Source organism: Castor canadensis, chromosome 2 (assembly GCF_047511655.1).
Source record: "Castor canadensis chromosome 2, mCasCan1.hap1v2, whole genome shotgun sequence".
NCBI classification, from domain to species: domain Eukaryota; kingdom Metazoa; phylum Chordata; class Mammalia; order Rodentia; family Castoridae; genus Castor; species Castor canadensis.
Window position 1 is genome coordinate 132,141,201 of NC_133387.1, and position 26,989 is coordinate 132,168,189.

The 26,989-nt window shown below is 37.7% G+C and overlaps 1 protein-coding gene across 2 annotated transcripts in view; it reads right to left on the minus strand.

Annotated features, from left to right (window-relative positions):
* Ino80 (INO80 complex ATPase subunit) overlaps positions 1–26,989 on the minus strand; it is a 112,066-nt gene that overhangs the window by 58,266 nt on the left and 26,811 nt on the right. For both annotated transcript variants that reach the window (XM_020176189.2, XM_020176182.2), the window contains exons 8-21: positions 23,564–23,617; positions 22,536–22,739; positions 20,007–20,202; positions 18,889–18,956; positions 12,999–13,208; positions 12,450–12,530; positions 11,352–11,447; positions 6,221–6,280; positions 5,720–5,862; positions 4,456–4,540; positions 3,412–3,529; positions 2,429–2,514; positions 1,742–1,909; positions 1,474–1,607 (exon numbers count right to left, since the gene is read on the minus strand). In XM_020176189.2, the coding sequence (XP_020031778.1) occupies positions 1,474–1,607; positions 1,742–1,909; positions 2,429–2,514; positions 3,412–3,529; positions 4,456–4,540; positions 5,720–5,862; positions 6,221–6,280; positions 11,352–11,447; positions 12,450–12,530; positions 12,999–13,208; positions 18,889–18,956; positions 20,007–20,202; positions 22,536–22,739; positions 23,564–23,617 (1,703 nt within the window). The remainder of the gene's footprint in view (positions 1–1,473; positions 1,608–1,741; positions 1,910–2,428; positions 2,515–3,411; positions 3,530–4,455; positions 4,541–5,719; positions 5,863–6,220; positions 6,281–11,351; positions 11,448–12,449; positions 12,531–12,998; positions 13,209–18,888; positions 18,957–20,006; positions 20,203–22,535; positions 22,740–23,563; positions 23,618–26,989) is intronic.

Sequence of the window (26,989 nt, forward strand, 5' to 3'; positions counted from 1 at the left end):
AGCACTAAAATTTACTGTTTCCCGCTACTCATCTAGTTAAGTATTAACCTGGTGCTATCACTTAGAACTGATAAAGTCAAGCCAATTACATGTACCTAAATTTCAGGTTTATTAGGCCATACTGATTATTTTTATAACACAGTTTGTATTCTTTCTCTACAGACGGAGATTTCTAAGTTCACAAAGGAGATTTCTAAGTTGGCAAACAAAAGGATTCTTTGGGAGCACATTAAGAAAGATTGAAAGCCAGAACTATCCTAACTTACAGAAGTACAATGGACCACACACTTATTTTCTGAATGAAGTGGTCTCTAGCATATTAGCTTAATGACCACTTCGACCTTTACCAAATTTATCACTGCTGACTATACATAAGATAAATTTGATATAAAATATAGCCAGTTGTGCAGCAAGTGTGACTGCAGTTTAAAATAAGTGACCTCAAGCCAACTTCAGTATACTGGGCCATTTTAGTGTATTTGCTGTTCACTTGTGGTGCAAGTACAATATTTGCACACAGGTGAACACTCCTGATTCAGAAAGACAGATCGAAGTTGCTAGGGCCCGTAAGGTCAGCTACTTGAAGCCCTAATAGTGCTCAACTTCCTACCATAATGTCCCTTGACAAATGATTGTCCCCCACTTTGTTTATGGCTGCTTTTAAGTTTGAAATTGTTCCTTCTTTTAAGAATTTTCCTATAGCAGCACTTGGGATTGCCAATGAAGACTGCCAACTTCCAGGTTAGCCTGGATTACATTTTGTTCCCATAGCTAGAAACTCACACATTCTCTGTTAAACTTATGTACTGGGGCCTGGTGTGGTGGTACATCCTTGTAATCTCAAAGGATAATGAGTTCAAACCAGCCTCAGCTACACAGTGAATTCCAGGCCAGACAAGACCACACAGCAAGACACTAGTATAAAAACAAAACAAAAAATATCTAACAAAAACAAAAAACAAAACCAGATGCTGGTAGCATGTGCCTATAATCCTGGATACTCAGGAAGCAGAAATAGAGAAGACCACGGTTGAGGCAAGCTTAGGAAAAAAGTTGGTGAGACCACATCTCAACCAATAGCTGAGCTTGGTTATATAGGACTGTTACTCCAGCTATGCAGGAAGCATACATAGGAAGACTGTAGTTCACACCAATCAGGGCATAAATGTGAGACCCTATCCAAAAAAAAAAAAAAAACTGAAAAGCAAAAAGGGCTGTTGGTGTGGCTCAAGTGGCAGAGTGTCTATCCAGCAAGCAAGCACAAGGCCCCGAGTTCAACCTCCAATACCAACAATCTCCCCCTACCCCCTCAAAAATTATCTACTGGGCTAGGAATGTAGTTCACTACAGAACATTACCTAGCAAGCATGATATGCCTTGGGTTTGATCCCAAGACCACAAAGAAAAATAAATTTATCTATCAAGACATAAAACCCCACATTACAAAAACAAACTCAGTAAACAGATGCTTACCTATCTCGTGAATGGTTGAAGACCCTGATCTGTCCATGACGGTAGATAAACTTTGAAATCTCATATGGCTTTAGAGAAATATGAAATGGAGACCAAGTTTCTTGCCGTTCAAACAACTCTGGGTGATTACACACCTAAGAGAAAGGGAAACATGTACAGACATCACTCCTGAATGTTTACCTTCATGTTTGTTTAGCATCAAACCTAGAGCTTTTTTCTTGAAGTAGTTTATAAAGATGGCCTCAGGTCAGCTGATCTAAGCACTTACCTTCCTAAACTGCATGACAAGATTCATGAGGCTGCTGGTGGTGTTCTGTGCTTGCTGGGTAGAGCCCATAGAAGACTGCAATAAATCCTCAATGGAAATTTTGTTCTTCAGAGCCTGATACAACAGCTTTTGTCGGCTGGTCAATTGGCAATACATCAGAATCTCAATCTAAAAATCAACAAGAACTTTCACATGTGGTGATGTGGTGGGCTTTGTGGTGGTCCTGGGTATAAACTCAGGACTTCAGATAGGGGCTTTACCACTTCAGTGGGGTGATAATGGTATGTGATTATTTATGCTTAAAAAAGACCAAATCATTTAAAGATACATGTAAATATACAAATGAAATAAAAGATAACTGGGAATTCTTTCAGAATAACCCAGAAGAGTAGGGATAGCCATGAGCTGATCATCGCTAATGCGTACAGTTGGTACAAAGAGATTCATTACATTATTCTACTTTTGTGAGGCTTCAAATTCATTAATAAAAGTATGAAACAAAAAGAAGGAAAAAAATGTTAACTTGCCTTGATTACCCGGCTCATTTTAAGTACACTTTGAACCTTTCAAGTTTAAAGATCTATTCTCAACCATACCCTTCAACTAAATATGTATCAAGGAAATTTCCCCCTAGAACCTAAGTTGGGGCCTACTGAGCCTTAAACTCACGAGGACTTCATTTCTTACCTTGTCAGACAATTCATTTTCTACATCTTTCTTGATTCTCCTCAGCATAAATGGCTTCAAGATCATATGTAAGCGTGAGAGTTGATCTGAAATAACAGGAAGCCCCTCAAATAATGTACTATGTTGGTTCAACACAATCAAAACAAGTAACATATTTACCTCACATAAATCCTTCAAATACCTTTTGGCTCAGTGGTTTTCTGAAAGTAGACTAAAACCTATTCCCAAGTGGAAAACCAAGCAACTTAAATACTCCATAGCACCTTATAGTCAATTGAGCAAATGTGTCAGGCTCTATTCTCCTTACAATTCACTTTCAGAATGTCTCAGAAACATTTTATCAACAATAGAGTTGTAATGAAAGCTTTCTGGGACTCCAGTGTCCCCCTAAAATTATCTTTCAAAGGGATGCCAGCAAATTAACAATTTGTGGTATAAAATCCTTTAAGTTTAAGGATTAATTTTATAGTTAGTAGATTTTTACCTTATGTCTAAGTAATAAACAAGTTCTTATAATCAGGCAGATATTATGTAACAAGGACAAAAGTATTAATAAACAATGTTAAAATGTTTACAATAAAAATAAATCCTAGTATAAATGGACAATAACAAAAAAACCCTTCTAATATTTTTAACTTTGATCGTAAGAAAAAACTCTTGACATCTTATACAAAGAGTGTGTTTCCTATTAATTTTTTAGGATCTATATGGAAAATGGAGATTCTGCAAGCCAAAAAGGCAGTACTTTATGAGTAAGTTTGGTGTGTCTTAACTAAATAATCAAGGCAAGAATAGCCATTAAATTCACTATTTTTTTGGCTCTTTGGAACATATCCAAAATCCATATTTATTTTATAAGAGAACACCTCCCCAATTCTTGTAGATACAGTAGAAAAAAACCTTTTCAAAGAGAAGAAAACATACAATTATGCAGTTACCCACACTGGTCAGTAGAAAGAAAAGAAAGCTCATCATGTACTCACTCTCATCAATGGCAGATTTGTTTTCAGCGTGGCTTTCAATGTCCTTGGAAAACCATTCATTAAACTCTTCATGTGAATCAAACAATGTTGGCATAATGAAATGCAGCAGAGCCCAGAGCTGGAAGCCAATGAGCACACAAATCAATGTGGGCAAAAGAATAACAGGGTATGAGGGAAGATATATGAAGTTTTGGAGAGTGTGTAAGTCACAGTTGAGTATGAGACACAGAGAATGAATGAGTTCACATTCATGCCTCTTCAACCAAACCAAATACTGTTAGGTGTCATATCAAAAAAGTGATTACTTTTCAATTAATTTCAAACTAAAAGTTAAAAGTGCAGGTATTGCTCATATTTTGTGGTGGGATAGTTTTAAAGATTGTGTATGTGTATTTAACAAGACCCCTACACACATGCTACTAACAGAGCAAGGATCAGAAAATTACAGCCTGCAGGGCCAAGGCTGGTCTGCCATCTACAGCTGCTTTCACATTACATAGACAAAGCCAAGCAGTTATTAACACTCAACGTATGGCCTATGAAATCTAAAATATATACCCCTCAGTCCTTTACAGAAAGTTTTCTAACCCTTATTCTGATGATGAATTCATTATCTTTCCTACAGAAGTAATTTAGTTCAGGACTGGAAGTGTCCTTCAAGCAGCAGACTGCCTACTTAGCATGAATGAAGCCCTGAGTTCAAACTCCAGTACCACCAATGAATGAATAGTGAATAAATAGACTCTAGATCTTCTCAGAGTTAAAAAACATTATATTTAAAAAAAAAAATCTTTCAATTTTATCATAAAACATCTCTGTATTAGATGGGTAAATTTCATAATATACTCAGTATTTATTATATAAAGGAATAAAATAATTAAGAAATAGTTAACAAAAGAACAATGATGTCCAAAAGACCACTTAAGGAAAGCAATGGTCAAATTCTTCCTTTTATGTGGGGAACGTAATTTGTGCACAGCAGTAGTACTCCAGGGAAACATGTTTAAAGAATTCGCTTGACTAGGGACCTTGACTAGTGCTTACCTCTGCCATGGTGTTCTGAATGGGGGTCCCAGTTAGCAAAAGCCGATTTCGACACTGGAACTGTAAGAGGATCTTCCAACGAACACTGTCCAATAACATAAGTTACAAATTCCAATTTAGCAATCAATCTTTAATTACCCTAAGACCCCATATTTCTAAACATGCTTTCGAAACAAAGGACATACAGAATTATGTACTCTACCATCTATACAATAAAAAAATAATATTAAAGAAAGTTGGGAACTGGAAATTTCAGCAGAACTGGTTCCACAGAAACCATGGTACAGAAAATACAGAAAACAAGGTACTGGGGTTTAGAAAAAAATACGCAGAGTAAGTTCCTATCTGGTTTTTAAAGTCCTGTGTCAGGCTTTTTGTTTTTGTTTTTTAAAACATAAGCCATCTAATTTGAATGCACTTATCTGTAAAGAAAGTATTAAAATTATTAATCTGGGCCCTTCCAATCTCGGCTTAACAGAAGCAATGAAAGAATGGAAAAGAGAGGATGTGAAAAGATCTAAAGAGAGTCTTTGCCTAGGCAAGCACGAAGCTCTGAGGGCACCAGAACCAGCACCACCAAAAAAAAAAAAAAAAAAAAAAATCCCCTAAAGTGAGTCTTCTTTGCTCCTGGCCATAGGCACATTTTTCAAAAGAACACAAGCTGAAGGAATGTCTTTAGAGGATGGAATGTTGCATGGGATATACCACCCGTCAATTAACATGGACATTAAAAAAAAAAGTCCTATGTGCTCAACATGAGTTAGAAATGCATCAAACCCAAGGTTTAACAGCACCAGATAGCACTGAATAACCAAACATTCTTCTATTTTGTTAGGGACTTAAAAAGTATAAAGCGTATTTTAAACACATAACTTGTAATAAAAAGATTCTTAGAGGTCTATAACCAGGCAAGGCCCAAGGAAAACCTACATAAAATAGGTAAAACCTCCAATTCTCATAAAGTAACATTTTACTTCCTACTCAAAGAAAAGCAGAGATCTCCTCCCACACAGAAATTTCCCATGAAGAAAAAAAGACCTATGAAAATGTCATAATTATAGTTAAGAGAAAACAGATGAGAAAAGTCTATGTATTCTAAGTATCAATATTGGTGCCCCAGTGGGAAAAAAAATATAGGAATTTTTGCCTTCTGGTGAGGTACACAGTTGAGAGTAAGTCATGCCATTTTTTCAAACCACTCTGTTTTCATTCATACATGTATTTCACCCTGCCCATGAAGTTTGATTTCTACTACTCAGGTTACCTGGAGCTACTCTTCAGTGCCTGAGCCTCATCCAGTACCATGTATTGCCACTTAACCCGCTGGAAATACTTTACATCCTGCACTACCAGCTGGTAGCTGGTAATGACCACATGGAAGGGGGCATCCTGAGTGTAGAGGGTCTTCTGTAAATATAAGAGACATCTGTATATATAAGAGACACCAAACAACTCAAAATAATATATTGAACTGTATTTTCTAGGGACAATATGATGAAGAAAGTCCTAAAGATGCCCCTCCCATTCATATGTACAGAGATGTGTAGTGAGGTGAACTGCAAATGTTTTTAAAACTATGCTAACAACTTATCTCCAGCTTATTAAGAAAAAGGGTCTTTCTCAATCTCGGACAGCCTACAACAGGAAGAATACGGTACCAAAAGAGAAGTGTATTTGACCTGTGTTCAGAAATATACTAAATGAGAAACTATTCAAATGAAAAGGAGAATGAATGTATGTGAGTATACCGCAAACTGAAAGTTACCTGACTCCAGAACCTTCTGATGACTTTTCTATCATGAGGATTTCCCCAATATGGTAGCACCTAGAAAAGGGGTCAATATATATTATTTTCTACTGATAATAAATAACAGTATTATCACTAATACATTACTTAGAATGATTTAAAATGAAACAAACAGGCCGGGCGCCAGTAGCTCACGCCTGTAATCCTAGCTACTCAGAAGGCAGAGATCAGGAGGATCACAGTACGAAGCCAGCCCCATGCAAATAGTTCTGCGAGACCCTATCCAATCTTGAAAACGCCTATAACCAAAAAGGGCTGGTGGAGTGGCTCAAGGTGTAGGGCCTGAGTTCAAACCCCAGTACCACAAAATAAATAAACAAAATAAAACAAATGGAATGAACATAGAAGTTCACCTTCTGTCAGTGACAGAAGTGGTTTGACCCAAGCTTCTGCTGCCCAAACAAAAACAAACAATATATCTGTGTGAAGGCATCACCGTTACTAAGGCAATGGAGAAAAGACAGAAAGCCCAGAGAGGTAAGTCCAGTATGTGACACTTTCCCTCTAATGGCATTCTAGTTGACTGGGTAAGAAAATTAAGAGTTTTTTGTTGCTGTTGTTATTGTTTTAAAGAGATGTAGTACCCATAGAATAAAATCTGTGGTTAAAACTGATAACCTACCTCTAGCTCTAAGCTAGGACTCAAGGAGTATGCAACAGTAGAAAGGTAAACCACACATATACTTGATCTTAACAGGTATTAAATCTCAGCTTCAAATCATCTCAAATAATGACTGGATTAAGATGATTTTGGAGTGTGTGTATTTCTCAGGGAAAATTACTTGTGGCAAAACAACAACCCACAACAAGAAAAACATATAAATCCAAACTCTAAGAAAATAGTAGCCAGATTCTACAATTATCTACAGTTTTTACCATAAAATGAGTATCTAGCAAATCATCCCAAAACAATGACCAATTGTGTGCGGCGGCAAAGCCTGTAATCTCAGGTACTTGGGAGGCAAGATCATGGTTTGATTTCAATGAACACACCAAGCATGGTGGTACCCACATGTGACCCTAGCTACATGGGAGACTGTAGGTAGCAGGATCACAGACTTAGGCCAGCCCTGGGTAAAAAATTTGACAACTTGGCTGGAGGAGTGGCTCAAGTGGTACAGTGCCTGGCTAGCAAGCATGAGGCCCTGGGTTCAAATCCAAATACCACAAAAAAAAAAAATTGAGACCCTACCTGAAAAATAACTAAAAGCAAAATAGGGCTGAGGGGCATGGCTCAAGTGGTAGAGTCCTGACTAACAAGTTCAAGGCCCAGAGTTCAAACCCAGTACTGAAAAAAAAAAAAGACATAAGGAAAGACGACATCACTAGACTGAAAACAGAAAAATAACAGAAACACAAAGAAGACCCAGAAAATGAATTATGAGAATTAGACTTTTTAAAAGGGCAAGGAGGCCAGATGTGGTAGTTCACACCTGTAATTCCAACACTTGGGCAGCTGAGACAGGAGGATTCTAAGTTCTAGGCTGGCCTGGGCTACAGAGTGAGACCCTATCAGAAAGAAAAAAAATCAAGGATGCATGCTATAGTCACCAGGTTATCTACTAAAGAAGCAAGAAAACAGGGAAGAAAAAAAGTAATAAACTACAAAGGACCCACAAAAAGAGAGAAAATGAAAAAGTGAACAGCAAAACAACTAAAAAGAATCAGTAATGTAGCAGATGTATTTTAACAGACCAGTAACTACATTAAAAGCAATACAAAAAAGGGCTGGTAGAATGGTTCAAGTGGCAGAGCACCTGCTTAGCAAGTGCAAGGTCCTGAGTTCAAACGTCAGGACAACAAAAAAGAAAAAAAAAAAAAACTAGTTAAAAGTAAACGTGTGGTAGTGTATGCCTATAATCCCAGCACTTGAGGCTGGGATTATAGGAAGAAAAAAATGTAAGTCACATTTAATGAGAAAAAGAAAGTCTGGGGAGGACAGAGGAGGATAAGAGGTACTGATCATAATAGAACCGTGAAGACTATAATTCAGATGCCTGCCAAATAAACTGAACCTTCAGATGTTTTCATCATAGATCTACCTTTAAATATGTCTAAATATAAGCCTGAGCAGAATCTGTATCTATGTTTTTTTTTTTTTTTTTTGTGGTACTGGGGATTGAACTCAGAACCTCATACATGCGAGGCAAATACTAAACCACTAAGCTATATCCCCAGCCCATATATCTATGTTCTATAGAAAAGTAAACACATTTCCACCAATCTAAGAATAATGGCAATAGAAACAATGAAAGAACTACAGCAGGGCTCAGCAAACATTTCTGTAAATATTCTAAGCTTAGCAGTCCATATGGCATCTGTCAATACTTAACTCTGCTGTTATACTCCATATGAAGCCGTAAGTAATATATAAACAAAAAGGTGTGGCTGGATTCCAAAAGATACATCTTTCAATTTCGTACATCATGTGTTATGAAATACTCTTTGAAAACCAACAACTTAAAACATACAAGCTATTCTTAGTTCACAAATCACAGAAAACCAGTGGGGAACAAGCGCCTCAAAACAGTAGACCTACCATATGACTTGCAGTTCAAGTCGGGCATCTACCCAAAAGTAACAAAGACAAGATAAGTATGCAAATAAACACTGCACATAAATGTTCTTAACAGCACTGCTGAAAACAGCCAAAGGTAGAAATCACACAAATAGGTATCAACAGATGAATAAAAAACCAAAATGAGGTATATACACACAAGGGAATGCTATTCAGCCACAAAAGGGATGGCATACTGACACATGCTACGAGTGAACCTTGAAAGACTTTATGCTAAATGAAAGAAGCCAAACACATAACGATCCCCATTTATAGAAATATGTAGGTAAGAAAATCTATCTACAAAAAGCAGGATTGTGGTTGCCAGAGGTTAAAGAAAAAGGTAAATGGGGTGTTACTGCTTAATGGGTATAGGGTTTTGGTTTGCAGTGAGACAGCAGGGATGGTAGCATAATTCAATGAATGTACTTAAAACTACTAAAATGTACAATGTGAAATGGTTAAAACTACAGATTTATGTTATGTGTATTTTATCATACAAAAAAAACTGAAACAACAGAAAAATCAAAGATGTGACACTAGGCACACAGGCTCTATTTTATCGAACCCTACACACTAGTGTTAAAAGGAAGCACAACAAGCCAGTAAAAGCTCAGTTCTAGGCATGAATATAAAGTTGAAGGAGAGGAACAGGACATCAGAGGGACAATACTGCCATCTATCGGCCAGTGGATGAACTACTGAAAACTTTAGTGGCTGGGTGGAAATTTAACACAATTTTTCATCTTTTTGTACAACAAGTACTAAACATTGTATGAAAAAAGCAGAAAAAAGATGATATTCATATGCCATATGGCAGATAATTTAAGAAAAAATACTGAACAAACCGAATGATCTCATCTCCATAGAGAATGGAAGATGAGTATGCAAGTTTCAAGTAAACACATTCTAAATCTACAGTTCAGTCCTGAGGCTGCTCCACAGGGGGAAATTCTGGCTATGTTCCTATTCCAAAGAAAGCATAAGCCAAAAATACCTGCCTCTCACCTCCACAGGACTCCCTGACTTTAAACTGCCTGGGACCCATGAATACTATGGTGAACCAAAATCAGAGAGATTATGACAAAATTTCTGATGCATAATCCCCATAAAATTCTGTTTACCATGCAACTTCATGACCCTTGTGTCTTCTGAGGGACCGAGCACACATTTAGCTCATTTTCTACCCTTTTACACCGCAAGCCATGCAACAAATTCTACCCATTCTTTCTTACATCCTTACAAGGTTCCACAACTTAATCTCTTCTTTAAATTATGTCCACATCTTACCCAACTTGATGCAACATACTTCTGTGTTGACCACTTCCTAACTCAATCTCAGTGTTTTTCCCTCCAAATTAGTTAAATCTACTTTCATATTTCTACCTGAGACAATGTGAAAGCTAGACCAAAACTAAAGATCTGGTTTTGGAGTACTGAAAAAATGCAGGGTGCAGTGGCACACTCCTGTAATCTAAGATACACAGGAGGCAGGTATCAGGATCACAGTTTGAGGTCAGCAGAGATAAAAGGTTAGAGACCCCCAATCTCAAAAAATAATCCAGGCATGGTGTTACATGCCTGTAGTCCCAGATTATGCAGTAGACAAAGGCAGGAAGGTCAGTCTGAGGCATGTCTGTGCAAAAGTGGAACCCTATCTGAAAAATAACCTAAAAACAAAGAGGGCTGGAGATGTGGCTTAAGTGGTAGAGCAGTTGCCTAGTTAAACCCCAGTACCGCCTAAAAAAATTAAGATGAAAAAAGTAAATAAAGTAAGTATTTTATGAATATGGAGATGGGAAAACAATGCCATAAATTATAGGATATGTGTCCTGATGATATGATTTGCCAAAATCCATGTTAAAATAACAAGTCAGATTACCCACCTCTCCCCTGCTTTTCTTGAGACACAGTTCTTCCCTGTATTGCTCAGGCTGTCCTGGAATTTGGCAATCCTCTGTCCCAACCTCCCAAGTAGCGGGATTATAGACATGGGCCACCATGCCAGTTCACGTTGGGTGTTATCTATCATAGCAGTTTAACCAGGAACATCAATTCATATGTCTAAATGCAGCAAATCACTCAAATTGGTCTTTGGTTTTCCCACTCAGTAAATAAAAAAATTCACAAGAATTAGGCGCAGTGGCACATGCCTGCAATCCTAGCAATTTGGGAGGCTGAGACTGGGAGGATTGAGGTTCAGGGACAACCTGGCCAAATATTTCTCAAAACTCCATCTCCAAAATAACCAGAGCAAAAAGGCTTAAGCAATATAGCACCTGCTTTACGAGCACAAAATCTTGAGTTCAAATCCCAGTCCCACTCCAAAAAAAAAAACAAAAAGGAAAAACATGCATAGGCTCTCTTATTGCTCCCAGAAGTAATACAGATAAGGTATTTCAGAAATAGTGTAAGAAATTTGAAACTATAATGAAATTAGTAAGGGAGCAAAAGAAAAGTCAGAAAGTTTATTTTTAGGAACATCAGGGTTTTTTGTTGGATTGATAGACATATCTAATTTTTTTTTTTTACCTTAAATTTAGGAACAAATCTAGTAAACTCCTGGTGCCAGTTGTTAAGCGTAGAAGCAGGTGAAATTATTAAGAAAGGTCCCCAGATGTTCTCTCTCTGCAACAGAAAAACAGTCAGCCAACTAAAAGAAAACTGAAGATATTTAATTCAAAATTATAAGAGCTTTAAGAAAGGCAAACATTCTAACAAGAAAAATGTTGCGAGCTTCTCAAACCTACACATTCAGTAACGGTTTATGTTAATACGGTAATAATGACATGAGCAAAAACACCCATAAGGAAAAAAATATCCCAAGCAACTACTTCTTACTTTCTACAGTCCTAGTATTCATCACTCACAAAGCATATTGACTTGTATGTGTTGTTTTCTCCTATACTGATAAAATTATTATCATAATTTTAACATTATTTAATTGCTAAAGAGCTTTTGCTTTTTTCAAAGTATATTTCTACACATATTTTTCTTATTTAATTCCTGTGAGATTCCTGTAAGGTAGACACAGTCCATGTTTTGGAGAAGGGAGAAAACTAAAACTCAAAGATTCAAAAGAGGTAAAATAACCAGGCACCAGTGGCTTATGTCTGTAATTCTAGCTACTCAGGAGGCAGAAATCAGGAGAATCATGGTTCAAACCCAGCTGGGTAAATAGTTCTTGAGACTGTATTTCAAAAATACCCAACACAAAACAAGGCTGGCAGAGTGGTTCAAATGGTAGATTACCCGCCTAGCAAATGTGAGGCCAAGTTCAAGCCCCAGTACTGCCAAAAACAGGTAACAAATTAAAAAATTAAAAAATGTAAAAGTTTACATTGCTAGGAAGAGCAGAGTTGAAATGTTTAACTATAATGCCCTTGCCACTAAACTAATGGCTATTAACAGGGGGTGGGAGAGAGTGAGCCACACCACACATCCTCAAAAACTGTCCTGGCCCCCTTGAAAACCAAATGTTACGCCACTTGACCCTTAATAAAGGCCTTCAGGGTGGAAATCAAGTCCTACTGTCTTGGTATGCTACAAAGCCTAGAAAAGTGCTTTGTAAGTGACTGATTCTCAACAGAATTCAGCAGAAAAGAAGATTGAGAGATTGTGTCTACCCACCTCAGCCAGATGGGCCAGGAGAGCAATGCTCTGTACAGTTTTACCAAGGCCCATTTCATCAGCCAGAATGCCATTAATACCCTGGGGGAAAAATACATGGTCAACACTTCTTGATTTCAACATAACAGATTGCAATCTACTGTCAAAAAACAACTAAGACAGACTTGATCAAACAAAAAAGAATGCAGATACTCAGTTCCAGCACTATAATCCACTAGTGCAATGATTCCTTCTGACAATGGTACAGCTTACAAGTGGGATTCGTGATATATGTGACCAAGGCCAAGGTTGGTTCGTTAGCTAATCTAACCACACAGAAGCAAACAATCAGGCTTACTGAGACCACTTGAGACAAACTATATATATGATACACTCTCCAATAGACTCTCCTGGTTAGAAATGTAGAGACATCTTTGGTCAAACTGTCAAAAGACAAATTTTTAAAGAGTTAAAAGTCTAATCTTGAACTCATTTCACAATTACATTGAACCAAAAGGAAAATAGACAATGAACAAAAGAGAATGGTTATGACATAGTTTTAAAATTTACCTGTTCATAGAGATTGGCCAACCAATTCATGCCCTTCAGCTGGTAACCCTTCAATTTGCCATTAAAAATTGTGGGCTGTGGAATATCCTCACCAGCCCGGATAGAGGGGTTTGCCAGGCTGTAACTCTCCCCAAATCCAGTGCCAGACTTGTTTGCTGCCCGTAAGGCAGCTGCTCGACTTTCTTTTGCATCTTCATCAAATGACCTTGTCTGGAAAACAAAAAATTTGAGAAGAAAAACATAAAAATAAAAAATATTAACTGTAAATAATATTCACAACATTATCTACACTGCATTAAAAAAAGGCAATTTCAGAAGTATTTTGAAAATAAAAATCTAACAATGTAATATCATAAACAAAATAGGAGACACGGGAATATATTACTAATGTTTAACTAATTTAACAATCATATTAAGAATGTAATTTTTTGGTGGACATACACTAGGCCACATTACAGCATTATTTGATACATCAACGAACTTGTTAAAAATCTGATATGGAATTTGTGTGATTAGTGAGAGATATGGGGGAAGGTGGCATTTGTGTCTATTCTTGATTAAGACCCTGACAAAATTGCAAAAAGGCTTCTATGCAGTATGTAAAACTGCAGTTTCTTCACTAAATTCAACGTAACTGCAGATTCCTTCTGATTTCTTTTTTTAATTTCTATTTTATTCATATGTGCATACAATGTTTGGGTCATTTCTCACCACTTCCCCCACCCTCTCCCTTACCCCTACCCCGTTCCCTCACTCTCCCCCCCACCCCCTCGCTACTATTTTGCCCTTATCTCTAATTTTGTTATAGAGAGAGTATAAGCAATAATAGGAAGGAACAAGGGTTTTTCCCAGTTGAAATAAGGATAGCTATACAATGGGAGATGACTCGCATTGATTTCCTGTGCATGTGTGTTACCTTCTAGGTTAATTCTTCTTGCTCTAACCTTTTCTCCACTTCCTGGTCTCCTTCTCCTATTGGCCTCAGTTGCTTTAAAGTATCTGCTTTAGTTTCTCTGCGTTGAGGGCAACAAATGCTAGCTAGTTTTTCAGGTGTCTTACCTATCCTCATACATCCCTTGTGTGCTCTCGCCTCATCATGTGATCAAAGTCCAATCCCCTTGTTGTGTTTGCCCTTGATCTAATGTCCACATACGAGGGAGAACATACGATTTTTGGTCTTTTGGGCCAGGCTAACCTCACTCAGAACGATGTTCTCCAATTCCATCCATTTACCAGCGAATGATAACATTTCGTTCTTCTTCATGGCTGCATAAAATTCCATTGTGTATAAATACCACATTTTCTTGATCCATTGATCAGTAGTGGGGCATCTTGGCTGTTTCCATAACTTGGCTATTGTGAATAGTGCAGCAATAAACATGGGTGTGCAGGTGCCTCTGATGTAACCTGTGTCACAGTCTTTTGGGTATATTCCCAAGAGTGGTATTGCTGGATCAAATAGTAGATCAATGTCTAGCTTTTTAAGTAGCCTCCAAATTTTTTTCCAGAGGTTGTACTAGTTTACATTCCCACTAGCAGTGTAAGAGGGTTCCTTTTTCCCCTGCATCCTCGCCAACACCTGTTGTTGGTGGTGTTGCTAATGATGGCTATTCTAACGGGTGAGGTAGAATCTTAGTGTGGTTTTAATTTGCATTTCCTTTATTGCTAGAGATGGTGAGCATTTTTTCATGTGATTTTTGGCCATTTGAATTTCTTCTTTTGAGAAAGTTCTGTTTAGTTCACTTGCCCATTTCTTTATTGGTTCATTAGTTTTGGGAGAATTTAGTTGTTTAAGTTCCTTGTATATTCTGGTTATCAGTCCTTTGTCTGATGTGTAGTTGACAAATATTTTCTCCCACTCTGTGGGTGTTCTCTTCAGTTTAGAGACCATTTCTTTTATTCTTTTTATTTTTTTATTATTCATATGTGCATACAATCCTTGGGTTATTTCTCCCCACTGCCCCCACCCCCTCCCTTACCACCCACTCTGCCCCTTCCCTCTCTCCCCCTACCCCCTTGATACCGGGCAGAAACTATTTTGCCCTTACCTCTAACTTTGTTGAAGACAGATATAAGCAATAATAGGAAGGAACAAGGGTTTTTGCTAGTTGAGATAAGGATAGCTATACAGGGAGCTGACTCACATTAATTTCCTATGCATGTGTGTTATCTTCTAGGTTAACTCTTTTTTTTAACTTTTTTTAATTTCATTTTTTTTAGAATTTTTAAATTTTAAAAAATTTTTATTTTTTTATTATTCATATATGCATACAATGCTTGGGTCATTTCTCCCCCCTGACCCCGCCCCCTCCCTTACCACCCACTCCGCCCCCTCCCTCTCCCCCCTACCCCCTCGATATCCGGCAGAAACTATTTTGCCCTTATCTCTAGTTTTGTTGAAGAGAGAGTATAAGCAATAATAGGAATGAACAAGGGTTTTTGCCAGTTGAGATAAGGATAGCTATACAGGGAGTTGACTCACATTACTTTCCTGTGCATGTGTGTTACCTTCCAGGTTAATTCTTTTTGATCTAACCATTCTGTAGTTCCTGGTCCATTTCTCCTATTGGCCTCAGTTGCTTTTAAGGTATCTGCTTTGGTTTCTCTGCGTTGAGGGCAACAAATGCCAGCTACATTTTTAGGTGTCTTACCTATCCTCATATCTCCCTTGTGTGTACTTGCTTTTATCTTGGGATCAAAGTTCAATCCTGTTGTTGTGTTTGCCCTTGATCTAATGTCCACATATGAGGGAGAACATACGATTTTTGGTCTTTTGGACCAGGCTAACCTCACTCAGCATGATGTTCTCCAATTCCATCCATTGACCAGCGAATGATAACATTTCGTTCTTCTTCATGGCTGCATAAAATTCCATTGTGTATAGATACCACATTTTCTTGATCCATTCGTTAGTAGTGGAGCATCTTGGCTGTTTCCATAACTTGGCTATTGTGAATAGTACTGCAATAAACATGGGTGTGCAGGTGCCCCTGGAGTAACCTGTGTCACAGTCTTTTGGGTATATTCCCAAGAGTGGTATTGCTGGATCAAATAGTAGATCAATGTCTAGCTTTTTAAGTAGCCTCCAAATTTTTTTCCAGAGTGGTTGTACTAGTTTACATTCCCACCAACAGTGTAAGAGGGTTCCTTTTTCCCCCGCATCCTCGACAACACCTGTTGGTGGTGGTGGTGCTGATGATGGCTATTCTAACAGGGGTGAGGTGGAATCTTAGTGTGGTTTCAATTTGCATTTCCTTTATTGCTAGAGATGGTGAGCATTTTTCATGTGTTTTCTGGCCATTTGAATTTCTTCTTTTGAAAAAGTTCTGTTTAACAGTTCACTTGCCCATTTCTTTATTGGTTCATTAGTTTTAGGAGAATTTAGTTTTTTAAGTTCCCTATATATTCTGGTTATCAGTCCTTTGTCTGATGTATAGTTGGCAAATATTTTCTCCCACTCTGTGGGTGGTCTCTTCAGTTTAGAGACCATTTCTTTTGTTGAGCAGAAGCTTTTTAGTTTTAGGAAGTCCCATTTATCTATGCTATCTCTTAGTTGCTGTGCTGCTGCGGTTCCATTGAGAAAGTTCTTGCCTATACCTATTAATTCCAGAGTATTTCCTACACTTTCCTGTACCAACTTTAGAGTTTGGGGTCTGATATTAAGATCTTTGACCCATTTTGAGTTAATATTGGTATAGGGTGATATACCTGGATCTAATTTCAGGTTTTTGCAGACTGCTAGCCAGTTTTCCCAGCAGTTTTTGTTGAAGAGGCTGTCTTTTCTCCATCGTGTATCTGTAGTGCTTTTGTCAAAGACAAGTTGGTTATAGTTGTATGGCTTCATATCTGGGTCCTCTATTCTGTTCCACCAGTCTTCATGTCTGTTTTTGTGCCAGTACCATGCTGTTTTTATTGTTATTGCTTTGTAATATAGTTTGAAGTCGGGTATCGTGATACTCCAGCATTGTTCTTTTGACTGAATACTGCCTTGGCTATTCGTGGCCTCTTGCGTTTCCATATAAATTTAACGGTAGATTTTTCAATCTCTTTAATGAATGTCATTGGAATTTTGATGGGAATTGCATTAAACATGTAGATTACTTTTGGGAGTACAGACATTTTTACTATGTTGATTCTACCAATCCATGAGCATGGGAGATCGCTCCACTTTCTATAGTCTTCCTCAATCTCTTCCTTCAGAAGTTTATAGTTTTCCTTATAGAGGTCGTTCACATCCTTTGTTAGGATTACACCTAACAATAGGTGTAAATAGAATTTACATCTATTCCATTTACACCTATTGTAAATGGAATTGTTTTCTTGTATTCTTTCTCAGTTTGTTCACTGTTAGTGTATAGAAATGCTAATGATTTTTCTATGTTGATTTTATATCCTGCTACCCTGCTATAGCTATTGATGGTGTCTAGGAGCTTCTGAGTAGAGTTTTTTGGGTCTTTAAAAGAGGTATAGGACCATATCATCTGCAAACAGGGATATTTTGACAGTTTCTTTACCTATTTGTATTCCTTTTATTCCTTCTTCTTGCCTAATTGCTCTGGCTAGGAATTCCAGTACTATGTTGAATAGGTGTGGAGATAGTGGGCATCCTAGTCTAGTTCCTGATTTTAGAGGGAATGGTTTCAGTTTTTCTCCATTAAGTATGATGCTGGCTGTAGGTTTGTCATATATAGGTTTTATAATGTTGAGGTACTTTTCTTCTATTCCTAGTTTTCTTAGAGCTTTTATCATGAAATGGTGTTGGATCTTATCAAAGGCTTTTTCTGCATCTATTGAGATGATCAAGTGGTTTTGTCTTTGCTTCTGTTAATGTGGTTTATTACATTTATTGATTTTCGTATGTTGAACCACCCCTACATTCCTGAGATGAAGTCTACTTGGTCATGGTGAATGATCTTTTTGATGTGTTGTTGAATTCGTTTGGTTTGCTAGTATTTTATTGAGGATTTTTGCATCAGTGTTCATTAAGGGGATTGGCGTATAAGTCTCCTTTTTGGAAGTGTCTTTGCCTGGTTTTGGGATAGGTGTAATACTGTCTTCATAAAATGTGTTAGGCAGTTTTCCTTCCCTTTCTATTTCGTGGAACAGTTCAAGTAGGGTTGCTATCAGTTCTTCTTTAAAGGTCTGATAGAATTCAGCAGTCTTTCTGATTTCATTAAACATCACTATAACATACCATGATAACACAGAGAAAGTTATTACTAACATGAAAGAAAGCAGTAACTCAGCAGTTTCTTCAAGGCACATGGTTCATTCTCAACAAGCCAACACTGTGACCTTATTCATTAAACAATCATGATGCATTTCCTACTACATTACTCATAATTATTCCAGAGGACAAACAACCAAACAAGAGTAAGCCAAAAAAATTACATAAACTGTTCTAACCTCCATTAACCTATTTTTTGGGGGGAAGGGGGTATTAGTGGGATTTGAACTCAGGGTCTCATGCTTGCTAGGCAGATAGCTCTACCACTTGAGTCATTCTGCCAGCCCTGTTTTGTGCTAGGCATTTTTGAGGTAGGGTCTCTCAAACTATCTGCCTAGAGCTGACTTAGAATCTCTGATCCTCCTGATCTCTGCCTTTTGAATAGCTAGGATTACAGTACCTGGCAAACAACATAATTTTTAATGCTTAGACAAGTGAGTGTTCATTACTCTGCCCTTCCTCAAGTATTCCTACTATTCTAAAGTAAAGAGAGACACAGTCCCACCCTAAACAGACAGACACAAAACAGCCCCCCCACACACCCACACTGGCCAATGCTTTTAATTAAAAATGTGACTGAGAGTAAAGGAAGAACACATAAGTTAACGATTGTGGGTATTTCCAGTGCCAATTACAATATGCCTTTTTATTTTTAACACTCACCCGAGCTTGGTGAATATGGTAAGCATTTTCAGCATTCTTCAGGGCCTGGGCTTTAAAATGGTTACTGTCTGAAAAGAAAAATTTATAGATTATCACACATTTTATCTTTCAAAGAACCAATTCACTCCAACATATGTGGATCCTTGAGTCTTCATTTTATTTATTCCTAGGATTCCGAATGATGGGGGAAAGCCAGCTCCCAAAACCCAGAAGAGATTAAGATTCACTGACTCTCAGCCCTGGAGGTTTCACCTATAATATGATACCAATAAACAGGACTAGCAAGACCAGGAGGATTCAAAATTATAATATGCCAGGTGAGATTATTTAAGCAGATGAAATATTAAGTACCACCATTTACATGTTATCAAAATACATGATTTTGATCACTACTCTGAAATTCCTCTCAAACTTTACCCAAATTCCTCCCTCTCCTTGTAGCTAAAACAGAACCAAAAAAATAACAAAACAAAAAAACCACCAATACCAAGTCTCTTGCTCATGCTTCAATCACCAAGAACCTAGTTATGTAAGAGATGATTTTCTCTACTGAGACACATTTGCTATGATTCAATGTCTTCTATTTCTACCAGCAAATCACAACGTATGAAATAACCTCAAATTTGCAAGTCATATAGCTATACACATTCTTTTTCAAATTCTTTTTTTTTTTTGCAGTACTGAAGTTTGAACTCAGGATATTACACTTCCTAGGCAGGCACTCTACCACTTGAGCCATGTCCCTAGTCCTCTTTTGCAAAATCTTTTTTCTTTTGGTTTGGGAGATACTAGAATTTAAACTAAAGGCTTCTTGTTTGCAAAGCAGGTGCTCTACCACTTGAGTCAGGCCTCAGTAAGTTTAGGTTTCTTGTCTAGAAACACAAACAAATCCCCTTTGCTGAGCAGTATTACTTAAAGACTTTTTTTTGACGGGTGGGGGCGGGCAATACTGGGGTTTTAACTCAGGACTTTGAGCTTACTGGAACACTTGATTCATGCCCTGAGCACTCTGATTAGAATTACCTGTGAATCAAGACAAAACTTTCAAGAATTATGTACAATCTAGATATGAAAAACTGGGGGTGCCTACTTCCTCTAACTCTTGACTCAAGACTCACCATAATCTTCCTGCGTTATGTTAACGACTACTCCTCCACCAATGTCAATTTGTCTCTGGGTAGAACTGTCTTCCAGTTTCCTTAGGATTTCTTCCTGGATCCCATCATGACCTATGTCTCGTTTGCGGCTCATGAAATGGGCGTACAATTCTGTCTGGGTGATTAGGAAGTTGAGTTTTCGTTGTTGCCTCTTTGCCTAAAGCGGGGAAAAGTTAAAAGCAGAAACAATCAAAATATCAATTATATCCAAGAGGTCGTCAACAGAATTCATCAAATCTTTATATAGTTTGCATACAATGCCTTTAAAAACATTTTAGCTTTAAGAAAGATAAAACTTACTAATGAACAAATTTACTTCAGCTAAATCCCTGATACTAAAAGAAGGATTTTCGTTTATAGATTAATAATAACCTATGACTTACTCTCTTGTAATATGAAATCTTTTCTTCCTTAGGCTTCTGTCTAAAAAGGTTATGCCTTTGCTGTATTACCTTTCCATAATGACACTGAGACATCAACTAAGTCCAAACATTCTGTCTTATGAATGAGATGGTAGATACAGGTCCAGCTTTCTTATAATGCAAACATGTCAAAAACTCTTCTTGGGCTGGTGGAGTGGCTCAAGTAGTCAAGCACATGCCTAGCAAGTGTGAGGCCGAGTTTAAACCCCACACACTCACAAAACCCTCCTATTTATCATCAACAGACAAAATAAGTGAGCAGGAGCTATAAATTGTTTTGAAAGTTACTAAATCAGGTATGTGAAAACACTACAGCTCATCTGGAATAATGATGGCTACAAAACATGAACATAAGCTGGGCCTGGTGGTACACACCTATAATCCTAGCTACTTCAGAGGCAGAGATCAAGAGGATAGCAATTCAAGACAAGCCCAGGTAAAATGTTCATGAGACCTCATCTCAACCAATAAAAGCTATGTACCCAAGTACTGGTACCTGTCCTCCCAGGTACATAGGAAGCATAAATAGGAGGACTATAGTCCAAATATGAGACCCTATTTGAAAACTACCTAAAGCAAAAAGCACTTGGGGATGTATAGCTCAAGTGGTAGATAGAGTATCTGCTTGGCAAGCACAAGGCTGTTTAAACCCCAGTACCAACAAAACAAAACAAAACAAAAACAACAAGAATATAAGCTGTGTATGCTGACACACACCTGTAGTCCAAACACTTGGAAGACTGAGGCTAGAGGATCTGCTGAGCTCAGTAATTCAAAATCAGCCTGGGTAACATAGCAATATTTAAATGAATGTGAACGAACACATGCACACACACAAAAAAACATGAGCATAAACCAAATACACACACATTCTTTTTGGGGGAAGAAGAAAAGGAAGTTGAGGACCAAACTTGGCCCCACAGAAGATAAGCCTTCATTGTACCATTATGCTGATAAATCCCTACTCTTATACTATATTTTGCTTTGTTTTTTAGTTTACAAAAGCTAAAAGTGCTTCTGAAATATAAGGAAAATAGTCATCATACCAATAAATAAACTTGTTCTTAAACAATGAGTAAATAATTTTTAACAATCCCAAATTAAATGGAATACTCACATTCTATAGTAAATACCAAAATAACGTCATCATTCTGAATGTCTAGTTTGTAACAAAATTCATTAAAAAAAAATTATCTTTGATAAATCAAGAAATATAGCTAAGAAAGGACAAAAATCCCAAAGTATACTTAATTAAGAAAAAGAATGAGGGCTAGGCTGGGGATATAACTCAGGGGTAGGATGCCTGTCTAGCACATACAAGGCTATGGGTTCAATTCCAGCATGTGCCTGCATGTGCGTGCGCGCGCACACACACACACACACACACACACACACACAGAGAGAGAGAGAGAGAGAGAAAAATGAGATTTCCCCCCACTTCACCTTAATCTACCACATCGTTTAAATGAACATAGCAAATTAAGGAAACAATAAAGATACAACACACAGTTTTATCTCAAAAGTTCTGAGAAAAAACACATAATTTGAAATAAGCATGAATGAAACTCCCATCAGTCAACTATCAACAACTTACGAAAATCTAAAGGATAAGCTATGCTGCCTGAAAAACTTCAAGATCTGTAGCTAACTCAAATGCCTCTAAACTCAGTGTTAACCAACAGCAACAAATGCTTACTAACTCAACAATACCTTTATCTTGCTATGCAAAGATACAAATTACCCAGGGGACTTAGGAGAACTGGGCTAAATTTATAATCATACTCATAAAGAATGGAAGCCAGGCATGGTGGTGCACACCTATAATAACAATATTTGGGAGGCCAAGGCAAGAGGATTGCTAGTTTGAGATTTGAGACAAGCCTGGATTACATGGAGAAACCTCCTCACCCCTAAAAAATTTCTGGGGCTAGTGATGTAGCTTAGTGGTAGAGCATTTGCCTAAAACATGCAAGTCCCAGGTTCAATACCTAGCACAAAAAGGTAAAAACCAATCTCTTGATACGCTCGGTAGTAATTAAGGTTTGAAAAATTTATGCTTTTGCCCTACCTCCCGCATTTCCTCATCCAACTTCCGCTGCTCCAAAGCTTCCTTCTCTGCACGTTTACGATGCTCCTTCTCTACCTTCTCATATTTTTTCCAGTACAGAAGCATCTCCTTTGTGAGGCGGCGGGCACGAGGCAATGTCTCCTTACAGTTCTTCTGGGCTTGCAAGGCGGCTCGACGTACCTCCTTCATGCATTGGTGGGCGAGCTGAAACAACATTATCACAATTGGGGAGGACCCATTATCAAGAGACAGTTTTCCCTGGATTCTAAACTACATCATTCCTTAGTTTGTTCAGCACAAACCATCTCCTCTTTCTCTCCTAAGTATGTTAGTACTGTGATTCAGACTCAGACCCAGATGCTAAGGTAGTATCAGGGATAAAAAAAAATAAATCTTCATCTATTACCTTAGATGAAACAAAGTACAATAACTAAGAAGGACCTGAGATGTGCTCAGAAGTTATAAAGTGTTATCATTACATTAATAATAAGGGTGATTTCCAAAAAAGAAAAGACAAAAAATAATAATAAGGATGATCACTGCTTATTGCATGTAAGACACTATTTTAAGTTTAACATACAATAAATTCACTTGTTCTCTACAAAAGCCCATGAGATTGGTATTATTACATTGCTGTATTACGCATGAGGAAACACAGAGTGAAAGACAAGCCCAGGGAAACACAACCAGCAATGCTAAGTTATCCTTATGAACTTCAAAAGATGCCTCACTTCCCTTTAAGTAAGGTTTTCACATCATTTCTTAGGTGAAGAGCACAGGAAAACTGTATGATCAGCACAAGAAATTAAGAGTGAACAATGGATTTATGCAAAAAGCTCCAAATACCAGAAATGTGAGAGAGGACAATTTTACTTATTAAATAGAATGAGATTATTTAGAAATCTCTTAGGTACTACTAGATTCATGATCAACAGGTCACAACACACAAGAGTGACAAGAAGGGACCCAAAAACAAGAACATGGTCCAGGTAAAACAAAAAGTGTAAAACAGAAAACTACAATATTACCTTTCGGCTATTGGTGAGAAACAGGTTACGAGCTGAAGCTTTCTGCTTGTTTGCCTAAAATATTTAAAAATATACTTCATTTAGGGTTCATTTTTAAAATAGGATTATGTAAACAGTGTCTTTTACTCAATTTCTAGAGGACTAAAAACAAACCATCAAGTACATGCAAGATACATTACTTCTAAAAGTCACTCAGATGTATTGTCTTTGTATTAGACATAAAGCTACTGAAGAAGCAAGAAGAAGCTACCATAGCAGCTGCCTTTAAACAGTCTTCTGTATACTTCTGGAAAGAATTTACAAGGTTTGAATGCAACACTTAAAAGGAGAATGCATTAACAGCACCCTGATAAAAATGCATTGCATTCCAGGGTCAATTTGCAAAGCTGACACAGCAGGGTACGAGATACAAGTCCCATTATTAGGGGGAAGGTGGTAAATTTACTTCTTTCTTTGGTATTTTAGCCCCACACCAACTGGGACAAACATGCAGACACTATTACTCAATTTCTGCAATCACTTAAACCATATTCAATAAAAAAATTCCAAGGCAGAACTAATATAAGAAGACCCTGTAGCCAACAATTCAGTCTACTTCAGTGCTTAAAAAAAAAAACCTCAAAAGAAACCTGACTTCCCATGATGTCCACATGTCCCCACCTCAGACTGGCTAAGGGTATTTTTGAGCCTTTTATCCAAAACTTCCTCTTATGATTTAAGTAGCTATTGTCCCTTTAAGCCAACAACCTCAGGTCATCTGAAAAGCTGTCATCAGGTAAGGCAGGTTTTCCCTTAACTTTCCTATCAAGAATGCTAGTACATAAATTCTCTCTCCAGAAATACTTAGGAATTGCTATGGGAAAACAAAATAATGATTTTAAAATAGCAAAGTACCACCATACTAAGGGATCAAAATTAATACCATATTGGAACAGATATACCACGTGTCATCTGATGTGCTACACAAGGAAGGACACATCATTCCTGTGGTAATCCTGTCAAAATGCATAACCCAAATCTAGTCATATGGAATATTACATAAAAACAAATTCAGAAAGTCTACATATTGCAGGGTTATACTCTTGAAAAATATTGGTATCACAAAAGACAAAGGCTAAGAAATTGTTTCAGATTAAAGAGGGTTTTTTTTTTTTTGTGGTACTGGGATTTGAACTCAGAACTTTATGCTTGCTAGGCAGGCACTTTACCACCTAATCACTCCACCAGCCCAGTTTTGTATTGGTTTTTTTCAAGATAAGATCTCCCGAACTATTTGCCCAGGCTGACTTTGGCCAAGCCTGGTTTCAAACCTCGATCCTCCTGGCTTCAAACCTCGATTCTCCTGATTTCTATCTCTAAGTAGTTAGGATTACAGGCTTGAGCCACAGGCACCCAGCCAGATTAAAGAGATTTAACAACTAAATGCAGTATGCAGTCCTAGAATGGATCCTGGATTGAATATGAGTGGACAGTGAGCTACAAAGGAATTACTGAGACAACTGATGAAATTTTAATATGGATGGGGATAAAATAATAGCATGTCACTAAAAGTTCCTGATCTTTTGTAATTTTTATTTATTTATTTATTTTTGGTACTGGGGTTTGAACTCAGTTCAAGGGCTGTGCTTGCTAGGGAGGCACTCTACCACTAGAGCTACACTTCCAGCCCAAATTCCTTATCTGTATAAGTGCATTATGCTTATATAAAACAGAAAGTTCTTCTTAGGTTAGTACAAAGTGACAACCTAACCCTAAAATGGGTTGAGGAGGGAAAACATATGCATGCATACAACAAAAGCTAGTGAGGCAAACAATTGCTGGATATGAGTAAAGTAAATATGCCAGATCACTGATTTTTTTTTTTTTCTTTTTTTGCTGTACTGGGGTTGGAACTCAGGGCCTACACCTTGAGCCACTCCACCAGCCCTTTTTTGTGAAGTGTTTTTTCAAGATAGGATCTTGTGAACTATTTGCCTGGGCTGGCTTTCAAAAGCGATCCTCCTGATCTCTGACTCCTGAGTAGCTTACCAGACGTAAGCCACTGGTGCCCGGCCAGATCACTGAATTCTTGTCACATATATTTTTAAAATTTAAATTTTGGTCAGTGCTGATGGCTCCTGCCTGCAATCCTAGCTGCTAGGGAGGCAGAGATGAGAGGGCTCATGGTTTGAAGTCATCCTGGGCACAAAGTTTGAGAGACCCATAGGCAGGCTAAGATAGGGAAAGATCGAGACTCTTAAAACGCGTATGACTTAACACTGTATTTCAGGTTGAACGTTCTTCTCTTTCTCTGATCCTTCCTTTCAATTGTAAGTATGTACAGATTATTCATACCTTGACCCAGGACAACTCAACCTATTCCCACCTCAGCCTGGGGACCACCACGCTTCTACCCAATCATTGATTATTGGTGGTTGGGAATCACCACGTTCTTCCCTTCTCATAGGTTAACATAAATTTTAAAAGCACCTGGAAGATGCTTTAAAAAAAAAAAAGAGGGAGATGCTTTCTCTGTTTCTGCCTTACACCTTGCCCATCATGGTTGTTTGTAACTTTTCCGTAACTTTTAATGAACTGCATCATCACTTACTACACCCACATGTCCTGCCTGGCTGCTTCCATGTGGACACAAAGAATTTGCTAATCATTTGATCAGAGCCGACAACCTACAACAATCCTAAAATAAAATACCTAATGCAAAAAAGGGCTGATGCAGTAGCTCTGATGGTAGCGTGCCTGCCGAGCAAGTAGAGGCCAGTGCCATTAAAAAAAAAAAAAAAGAAAGAAAATTTAATATTGAAATAATTAAAATTACAAAAAAAAGGAATAGTAGAGTTCCCATGTATCTTTCTAGATTTGTCTAAATTTAGCATCTTACACATAACTATAGAACAATTATTAGGAAAAGGAAATTAACACTGACACAATATAATTATTATCTTCTTTTTTCCCTTTTGTGGATTGAACCCAGTGGCCTGTGCATGCTAAGCACACGCTTTACCAGAGCTACCTAGACCTACCTCCCCAGGGACTGTTGGTATGATATTATTAGATAAACTACAGGTTGTATTTAAATGTCAACAATTTTCCCATAATAGACTTTTACTGCTCCAGAATAATACACAATTGGTTAGCTGTCTCTGTAGACTCTTCAGATACTTAAGTCTTTCTCTTTTATGCCCATGACACACTTAAAAAGTACTAATTGGTTATGAAGGATATCCCCTAATTTAGGATTTTCGGGTGTTTTTTTCATGATTGGCATGAGGTTATGCATTCCGGCAATAATACCACAGAACACTATGTTCTCACTGAGGAGTGCTCCCACTAAGGAGTGCATGGTATAAAAATTTATAGTACAGGGGCTGGTGGAGTGGTTCAATTGGTAGAGCACCTGCCTAATGTGAGACTGAGTTCAAACCTCAG